Source organism: Borostomias antarcticus (assembly GCF_949987555.1).
Source record: "Borostomias antarcticus genome assembly, chromosome: 18".
NCBI classification, from domain to species: domain Eukaryota; kingdom Metazoa; phylum Chordata; class Actinopteri; order Stomiiformes; family Stomiidae; genus Borostomias; species Borostomias antarcticus.
Genome location: NC_140251.1, coordinates 10,614,230 through 10,624,993, shown reverse-complemented (window position 1 = coordinate 10,624,993; position 10,764 = coordinate 10,614,230). Strand labels below are relative to the sequence as shown.

Here is a 10,764-nt window from a genome sequence, read left to right as displayed (position 1 = left end):
CTGTCTCCTCCACTCTGTCCTCTCCTGTCTCCTCCCCTCTCTCCTCTCCTGTCTCCTACTCTCTCCTCTCCTGTCTCCTCCGCTCTCTCCTCTCCTGTCTCCTCCACTCTGTCCTCTCCTGTCTCCTCCTCTTCTCTCCTGTATCCTTGCCTGTCTCCTCTCCTCCCCTCTCTCCTCCCTGTCCAGCTCTGAGCCAGCCCCACCCACACACACACACCCATCAGGACTTGTGTGAAGGAGACCCAATCTGAGACCTGTACAAGGATACCCATTTAGAGACCTCAGTCACAGAGACAGAGGCAGGGTCTCCAGCGATGGAAGACAGACATATATGACTTGGGGGGGTAGGGGGGGGGGGTTGGGGGGGTAGGGGAAGGGGAAGGGGCTCTGAAGGAAGGAGACAGACAGGACTGGAGCATCGTCACGGGCAACAGCATGAGTGGTTGCTGTGGAAACCCAGAGGACACAATCATTGTACATCTCTGTCCTCTCTGAAAGACATATCACATTACTGAAGCCTGATGCAGTAAAGCTCTGTGCTATTTTTATGAGTCCGATTTTGAAAGATGTCACTCCGAACTGAAACTCTTGCTGTCTGAAACCTGTGAACTATGTCTTTGAAGAGTTGATCATTTTAAAGTGTTATTCTGTGGTGAGTAGCTGCATTTCACCCGGTTTAGTGATGTATGTAAGGACTTTACTAAATGACAGGGAATATGTATGAAGTAGCTGAGACAGATCACTCTGCATATCAGATTCACTCACACACACACCTCCCTCCCTTCTGTCTCTGCTCTGACGGTCCCTATACACACACACACACACACACTCACACACACACCTCCCTCCCTTCTGTCTCTGCTCTGACGGTCCCTATACACACACACGCACACACACACACTCCCACACACTCAATCACACACACACACACACACTAGCTCACACATACGCACACACACATACACACAGACCGCCCCGCTGTCCCTGCTCCGACGGTCCCCTTCCTCCACACACACACACACACACACACACACACACACACACACACACACCTCCCTCCTGTCTCTGCTCTGACGGCCCCTACACACACACACACACACTCACACTCCCAGACATTCAATCACACACACACACACACACACCTCCCACCTGTCTCTGCTCTGACGGTCCCTACACACACACACACACACACACACACTCCCCCAGACATTCAATCACACACACACACACACACACCTCCCTCCTGTCTCTGCTCTGACGGTCCCTACACACACACACATACACACACACATACACACAGACCGCCCCGCTGTCCCTGCTCCGATGGTCCCCTTCCACCACACACACACACACACACACACCTCCCTTCTGTCTGCTCTGACGGTCCCTACACACACACACACACACATACACACACACCTCCCTTCTGTCTCTGCTCTGACGGTCCCTACACACACACACACACACACACACTCCCCCAGACATTCAATCACACACACACACACACCTCCCTCCTGTCTCTGCTCTGACGGTCCCTACACACACACACATACACACACACATACACACAGACCGCCCCGCTGTCCCTGCTCCGACGGTCCCCTTCCACCACACACACACACACACACCTCCCTTCTGTCTGCTCTGACGGTCCCTACACACACACACACACACACACACACCTCCCTTCTGTCTCTGCTCTGACGGTCCCTACACACACACACATACACACACATCTCCCTTCTGTCTCTGCTCTGACGGTCCCTACACACACACACACATACATACACACACGGGTCAGGACGGGTCATTGCGACCACAGATCCAGCATGAATACCCCCCCTTCTCACAACTATGCAGTATGCACAGACATACATACCACCAAACCAGACTTTTGTTACTGAATGAAGGATAGATTGTATTTTGCCTGTCAACAAGGGCAGATATTGATATATCAAATGGTGTCATGTTGTAAATAAATACTGTAATGTTTTATCATATTATATATATACTTTTATTTGACATCACATTACTGGTGAAGGAGTACGTGAATGCAATGTTTTAACCCCCAGCAGTATGAGAATGACCCAGCAGTGTTACGTTTCTCTGGTTGACCTTGTTCGATTCTGCATTATGAATGTTACTTTGCCAAATGTTTATGCTTATTCATCTGTTAATGTGGCCAAAGAGTATGTGGTCTTGTGTTGCATGTTTTGTGTTGTTCCAAATAGCCATATCTGGAGGTCTATCCACAGCTAGGTGGCAGAGCTGTTCCATGTCTCACCAGTAGAGGGGGGTGTTGCTGTAGGCTCAGATTTCCCACAGCACAACTCTGATCAAACCTGATTGTAAAACTGAAATTGGACATATAATCTTGTAATATTGTGTAGGTTCTACAGATGAACCCAACACTCCTCTTCAGGTCTGATGACACATGACCAGATCGGCGTTTTTCTAGCTGCTGATAAGCTCTTCACAAGTGCCTTACCCTCATGCCTATGTCACAGTGCATATATACAGCTCCTGTAAAGCTTACCAGCTCCTTGCCATTCAGTCAGTGACCTGCATTAGCGTGTGACTAACACTGACGGATGGAATGGTAGTATTGACTTAGTAATACCTCTGTATTGTACTGGATGACAAACAGCTTGGATGACAACCCATATCGTTTATTAATCACATGTTTTGTTGAAAGGCAAGGTTGGCTGTGCATCACTAGGAAACCACTAGTCTGTGTTTTTCACCCACAAGGTGAGAGACTGGTGTGGTCAGCGTTGACCGGCCTGCCTGTGTCCAGACCACTCCTACACCCCAAGGTGAGAGACTGGTGTGGTCAGCGTTGACCGGCCTGCCTGTGTCCAGACCACTCCTACACCCCAAGGTGAGAGACTGGTGTGGTCAGCGTTGACCGGCCTGCCTGTGTCCAGACCACTCCTACACCCCAAGGTGAGAGACTGGTGTGGTCAGCGTTGACCGGCCTGCCTGTGTCCAGACCACTCCTACACCCCAAGGTTTGGACTGGTGTGGTCATCCAGAGGGGTCAGGTTGGTGTGGTCAGTGTTCTGGACCACTCCTACCCTATCAGCTGTTTTCTTTCTCTGCCTTAATTTACAGCAGGTTGTTGGGAGGTGAATGGCTTTAACTGGCTGTTGGTATGACATGGATTGCATGATTAAATAAATGAATTTATAAATGTCTTGTGTTTTCTTGATGTTAATGACAATGGAATCCTCCCTGAATAAGATACTCTGGACAGGAATGGGAGTTTAGAGTCAGCGGAACGCTCTCTCTGTGACATGGTATGGTATGAGTGTGAGGTTAGGGTCACTGGAACGTTCTCTCTGTGACATGGTATGAGTGTGAGGTTAGGGTCACTGGAACGTTCTCTCTGTGAAATGGTATGGTATGAGTGTGAGGTTAGGGTCACTGGAACGTTCTCTCTGTGACATGGTATGGTATGAGTGTGAGGTTAGGGTCACTGGAACGTTCTCTCTGACATGGTATGGTATGAGTGTGAGGTTAGGGTCACTGGAACGTTCTCTCTGTGACATGGTATGAGTGTGAGGTTAGGGTCACTATAACGTTCTCTCTGTGACATGTTATGAGTGTGAGGTTAGGGTCACTAGAACATTCTCTCTGTGACATGGTATGGTATGAGTGTGAGGTTAGGGTCACTGGAACGTTCTCTCTGTGACATGGTATGGTATGAGTGTGAGGTTAGGGTCACTGGAACGTTCTCTCTGTGACATGGTATCAGTGTGAGGTTAGGGTCACTAGAACGTTCTCTCTGTGACATGGTATGGTATGAGTGTGAGGTTAGGGTAACTGGAACATTCTCTCTGTGACATGGTTGAATAGGTGCTGGTGCTCACGGGTACTGTTTGTATCCCGACGCAGGACTATCCAGGTGCTCCACAATACTTAAGAGCTGATATTCTATAAGACATGCAGGACCTCAAACAGTATAACGTGAGATGCTTGTACTGTACTCAGCTCTGATGAGCTGTCAGCACCGGTGGGTACACTGGTTCTAATGAGTGAGTCAGAGTAAGACTTCACCACTAGATGTCGCCATTCGACCAGTAATCACTGAGCCACCACGTAGTCAGGCATTTGACCAAGCCTTGGGTTGGCAGTTATATATATATCTGCAGTCTGGTGGTGATCAATATTAACTCTCCAAGGCAAAGCTGGAAAAAAAGAAAGTTTTAGTTCCGATGTACATGTATTTTACCCATGGTGGTGTGAGTGTTACTACTGTGACTTGGTAAATGGACTGCACTTGTATAGCGCTTTTATCCAATTCACTCATTCACACACCTATGGCAGAAGCTGCCATGCTAGTAATTGGGAGCAATTTGGAGTTCAGTGTCTTGTCAAAGGACACTTCGACATATGGACAGTAGGAGGCGGGATTCGAACCACCGACCCTACGATACCATACGACAATTTCTAGATTTTTCCTCATTCCTCTACTATAACATGTATATTATCATCATACTAACCAAAAATGGACAGACTTTGTTAAAAGCTGCTATTTTTCAATGTTTTATCTACCCACACCCATGAAAACATCTACAGACTAATATTACTTTTTTCCTTTAAAGATATCCTAATGAATGTCTACCAGTTTAATCTTCACATTAAAATAAATGTATTTTGTATTACACTTAAAAACATTTTTTAAAAATGTATCAAAAAATGTTTAATACAAATTACACAATATCTCATTAAATATGCATACATTTGTATATTTTTCGGTATCAAATATGTAAACAATGGATAAAGTCAGGTTTAAAGTTTTACTTTTGTTTTGACAATCACAGAGTGATAAGATATGGACACTAATACAGAGGGGTAAATACATGACACTGAGCATGGGTGCATGTGACCCACCACTCAACTCAACGTTCGGGAACCACTGCTGGATGGTTATTAACCTTAAATCTGACAGCAATTGAAAAGAAATGTGTAAATGTGTTAAATTGTGTACTGAGACAAGAGAGATGCAATTTAAATTTGTTTTTAAATGTACTTGTGATGCAGCAATCTTTCATCACAAATAGTTATATCTGTGAAATAAACATTAATTTATAATACTTATCTTTATTGGCCATTTTCTCAAAATGACATTTTTTCAGTAGACAAGGCCAGATGGTCAGTGTTGTAGAGAGATGGTCAGTACTGCAGGGAATTCAGTATTGCAGGTGGTCAGTACTGCAGGTTGGTCAGTACAGCAGGCTGGTTAGTGCTGCATGGTGGTAAGTACTGCGATCAGTACTGTAGAGTAGGCAGTGCAGTGGTCAGTACTGTGGGTTGGTCAGTACTGCAGGATGATCAGAACTGCAGGATGGTCAGAACTGCAGGGTAGTGGTCAGTATTGCAGATGGTCAGAACTGCATTGTTGGTCAGTACTGCAGGATGGCCAGTATTGCAGGGTCGTGGTCAGTACTGCAGGATGGCCAGTATTGCAGGGTCGTGGTCAGTACTGCAGGATGATCAGTATTGCAGGGTAGTGGTCAGTACTGCAGGATTATCAGTATTGCAGGGTAGTGGTCAGTACTGCAGGATGGCCAATATTGTAGGGTCGTGGTCAGTACTGCAGGATTATCAGTATTGCAGGGTAGTGGTCAGTACTGCAGGATGGTCAATATTGCAGGGTAGTGGTCAGTACTGCAGGATTATCAGTATTGCAGGGTAGTGGTCAGTACTGCAGGATGGTCAATATTGCAGGGTCGTGGTCAGTACTGCAGGATGGTCAATATTGCAGGGTAGTGGTCAGTACTGCAGGATGGTCAATATTGCAGGGTAGTGGTCAGTACTGCAGGATGGTCAATATTGCAGGGTAGTGGTCAGTACTGCAGGATGGTCAATATTGCAGGGTAGTGGTCAGTACTGCAGGATTATCAGTATTGCAGGGTAGTGGTCAGTACTGCAGGATTATCAGTATTGCAGGGTAGTGGTCAGTACTGCAGGATGGTCAATATTGCTGTCTGCTCCTCTGGTTCCTGGACAGAGCTGGGAGCTGAGAGGACGTCTGCTCATTAGGCAGCTAACATAACGCACTACTCAGACCACTTATGCATGTAGATAACTGTATGTAGATAATTGCTGTTTGGATGATACTGGTCTGTCATGATGATGACATAGTGTGTTGCCAAACAATTGCCCTACTTGATCAGATATCAAGTAATTTTCTCAACTTAACAAGAAGGGAATTGAGGAAGTGGTGTATCTTGCCCAAAGCAGCAAATGAGTTGAGGAAGTCCTGTTTTTCAGCAGCCAGTCAGGTGTTGAGTGAGCATACTGTAAGCAACACAGATCATCATCCTCCTATCACATGACTCTGGCCTTAAGCCTTAGCTTACTGTACATTCCACAACTGTGACTGCCTGTCAGCTGATCACAGTGCTGATAACAATACAGTTAGGAATAGTAGCTTACAGTGTCAGGGTCCTACATGTTCTGATAAGCCATCTTATATAAGAACCCTAACACAAGCATGGCAGGTCCTGTGTGGGTTTTGATAGACCACAATAATTCCTGAATTATTCAATAAAATACTACCTACCTACCTACAGTCAGTTATATTCATAGAAGACTTGTAGGAATCAATCTTGTGCAAAATAAAAGATAAGCAATAGATTATATACTTTTTTATATATTTATTTTACAACTCATCAGCAATAATTTAGAACAGCAGATGTGTAAAGCATTAACGAAATGTGCAACAGTTGCTCAGTTAAATCGTTTTTAAAAATCCATAGACTTCTTCTACAACATTGACATCAGACAGACAATATATTCCATGGTATATTCACAAAACTATTTACATACAAGTGCCATGTCATATGACAATCGAAAAAACATGGCAGATTTTAGGCAAGAACAGCTGAACAGAACAGAAGCTAAAAAAGCAACACTGGGCTTGCAAAATAAAATAAGAATTATCTTTATATGCACTCACATGGGGAACTCCAAACTAAACACAACACTGGTGGGAGTCTCTTAAAAAGAAAGATTTAATACATATTTAATGGACCAAGATCACCACTGTGGGTCACAGGACCAGGTCACCACATCACATGTCCTGAAGGCCAGTTTGTTTATGTCATTGTTAGAACATGATGTTGCTGTTAGTGGCCAAGTTGTTCCATTATCTGAGGCAGATGAATTATAGAGTCATCAACCTGAAGCATGTAACACTTCTGTCTGATTGAAATATGATTAGTGGTTCAGCAAGTCTTAACAATGCTATTTTAAGGTGCACAGACCACAAAAGCTTTAAATATCTATCTGGTTATTCTCACATATACAAAACTCTGCAGTCCAAAGTGAGATTGCTGCCCTCTAATTTAAGGAGCGTTTCTGAATGTCAAACTAAGGGAAAAAAGAACATACAGTGGTGGATTGGGGGAAGCCATGAGGAAGGTAAAAACAAGTGCACTTCACCTAACTTGTATCATCTTACATATAAAGTTCCATAGCTAATAAAAATACAGGTAGTTACATTCAATATCAAAGATCTAAGGTGCTATCATATATCTATATGGTTTTACTGGAGGTGCAGGTCACTCGCTATCTCAACATGTGGAGATACCTGTCATCAGGGACACTCAGATGTCCAATACGGTGCCAACTATTCCTATTGTTCGTTTGACATTTCAAACAGATTAACATTGGAGAAAGATTGGACATGGTGTGATTACAAATCTTAATCAAGAGCTTAAACATACAAACTCAGATCTGAAATAACTGAGTTTGCATGAAAAGAGAAAGGGTAGCCAGCAATAACACTCCAGTACTTCTCCAGTTAAACCTGTGTTTGGGGGTTCTGTATGGTGTCACTAAGTACCATAAGTTGAATTACCCCCGGAGGCGCGTCTGGAGGATGAGGTATGTAAGTAACTCTTTCAAGCACTTAACACATAGACTCATTTAGTGCACAAGAGAAATGATAAACAACAGCTCGCCTATCAGGGTAATCATATATACAGTCGCAGTCAGCAATGTTGATGATCGCCTTGGCGCAGGTTGGTTGCAACATAACACATCCAATGTGACTGATTGGGACACTGGAGAAATTACGCAAATCTTTTGGCACATTTTTATTGCCATATTAAAATGGAAATTTAAAAAAAATGAAATAAAATAAAAATAGAATTCCAGCACAATATTCCCTATACACAGACATGTTAGTGTCAACCATTGTCGAAAATCATTCAGATTAATTAATCTAGCATTAAGTGCAAAAGGCACACGTCCCAACTTGCCTGTCTCGCCAAGGTAGCCTACATTAGAAATTCAACTATGAAACTTTAGTCTCGACAATAGCCTAGCCTATACTGCAATAAAAAATAAAAAATAAATGAAAGAATACGAAAATACAGAAAATCTCAATGCACGTAAAATTAAGATACGCTGATAAATTAGCCCGTTTTTTTACAAGCAAGAAAAAAATAGTTGCAAAATCCATGTGATTATGTACAGTCATTGTCGTTGTCTGGGGAGTCATACCCTGCACCGTCATCCTCCGGACCTTCCTCTCTCTGCTCGGGGGAGCCCGACTCAGCCTCGTTTGACGCGTCACTGTCAGGATAGGGAGAGTAGGATCCGAACCCAGCACAGCCCTTCTCGGTAGATATCCCGGAGAAAGACGCAGCTGCAGCAGCCGCGGCCGCAGCTGCCGTTGCGTGTACGGGGAGCCCTGGGTACAGCCAGGGGAACGGGGACGTGAGCGCTGCCGCGGCTGGGTACACATACTTCTCTAGGTTACTCTTATCGAATAAAGGCATATAGGACGCTGCCGCCGAGGGGTTGATGAAGTAGAAAGGCATGCAAAATGGAGTCTGCTGTCCTACACCGCCGGTTATTCCCATCAGAGAGTTCATGAAGGCCAAGTCAGGTCTGGCGGGGGCGTCTGCGCCCACCGTGCTGGTTCCAACCCAGTTCATCTTTGGTTTTTTGGCGACGCTATCATCTCCAAACTCCTGCTTTATCTTTACCGCCTTGGTTCCTTGCCCTTTGCTGCGGTCACATCCTTTGTCAACTTTGTTCTCGTTCTTTTCGGCCTCGCCCCCATATCCACTGTCCGTGTCGGTGTCATTCTCATTAAGTTCCCCATTCTGGGTCCTCTGTATGACCGGTACGCAGTTAGCTTGGCTGTCACCTTTCTGTGCGTCGCGCTCCTGCGCGTCCCCAGCAGTGATCTGCTGGAGCAGCGGCGCGCCAGGCTGGAACTGCGCGGAGACTTTGTGCAAGTGACCGATGAGCTGCGCACACCTCTGCTCGCGGGCTGTCCAGTTCTCGACCTTGTTCAGGTACTGCAGCACCTCTTTGGCACACGCTTCGAACCCCGAGTGGAAAGCGTCCAAATCAGCGTGGATGGACGATTTCATCGACCGATCACCTGGAAAGCACACATGGACAAGTTGGTATACGGGAAGCTATCAGGCCAGGAGCTCACTATAACTAGCCTATTTAAAACACCAAAGCGACACCGCTATCATTTTTAAATACGTGACCAAAACGCACTTTAAATTCAGAAAAGTTCCCAAGTAGCCTTGTGCACACGTAGTGGTTATGCAACTCACCGCTCTGCAGAGCGATAATCTTCTGGTGCTGTTGCTCTGTCACAGCAGTCAAAGCGTTTAAATGCTTCAACGTCAACTCCAGGACAACTGCTTTCTCCAAATGCCCAAGAGTCTAAGGGGACGAATGAATTTCCATTAATCTACAACGGCAATTTACAAAAATAACACATAGGCTGAACATAAAAAACACATCTGTATAATGTCAGGATCTTACCGTCAGTTTTAAGTGTTCGGGTAGCAGATCCTTCAGCTGGCCGATACATTCATTGATCCTGTCTCTTCGCTTCTTCTCGATCAACCGGTGTGGTAACTTGTATGCGTCCTGCTGGAGAGGACAAGATAACAGGTCTGTGCCTCAAGAAAGAAGGGACAGCAGGGAGGAAGAAGGGACCCCCCCCCCAGTTGACTTTCACAAATTGATCTGTCGCGGAGTCAAAATTATTGATCTATCACACTAATCTACGGAGTCAAAACCAAGTTAAAAACTCCCGCGCGTAATAGCCTACCTTGCCATCCTCTCGCTTCATTCCCCTTTTAGACTTGCACACGTACAGCGAAGGGTATTCCATCCTACAGCCAGGAACAAATCACATCAGATCAGTAGGCTAACACAGTCATGACAAATGGAAACACTTGACAGAACCCACACGGAGTGATAAAAGTAATATTTACCCTAGGAAATCTGCCTGATCCATAAACTGTCTGTCTTGCAGATGAGGTATTCTTTCATCCATAACTCTTCGTATTCCTCTTCGTCTCGGGAATGTTTATATTTCCTAGACCAACAGACAGACGGGTCGAGGAGAGATGTTGCACGGTGACTGTTCTCCGGTAGTGCTGCACTTTAGAATGATGTCTGGTTTCCTCAACTGCCACTTTGCGAGCTGTCCTGGCGATAGCGAGAGCGCACGCGCGTCCCCGGTATTGAAACGGCTTCCAACTCACGTGTTAACTGCACCAGCACAAAGTCCGGTAATTATGGAGACTTCCACGGGTTAGAAGGCAGCTGGCGGCGGTTTCTATAGCAATGCAAATAGAAACTGGAACGATTGATTACATAGTAGCCTAGTCTATCGATATTCAGTATCACTGTGTGAACCAAGAGAAAAAAGAGGATCTCTCCGGTCTGTCAACACACTCTGATCCGCAATGACTAGGCTATGGAGGTGGA

General features: G+C 45.3%; 1 protein-coding gene across 1 annotated transcript; it reads right to left on the bottom strand.

Annotated features, from left to right (window-relative positions):
* Window positions 1-8,480: 8,480 nt before the first annotated feature.
* On the bottom strand, window positions 8,481-10,400 carry bhlhe41 (basic helix-loop-helix family, member e41; the record flags this gene model as incomplete). Its single annotated transcript, XM_084452754.1, has 5 exons — window positions 10,266-10,400; window positions 10,100-10,163; window positions 9,808-9,915; window positions 9,594-9,705; window positions 8,481-9,409 (listed from the first exon to the last, which is right to left on the bottom strand). The coding sequence occupies exons 1-5, from the start codon at window positions 10,325-10,327 to the stop codon at window positions 8,481-8,483; spliced, it is 1,275 nt and encodes a 424-aa protein (XP_084308880.1). The 5' UTR covers window positions 10,328-10,400.
* Window positions 10,401-10,764: the final 364 nt, after the last annotated feature.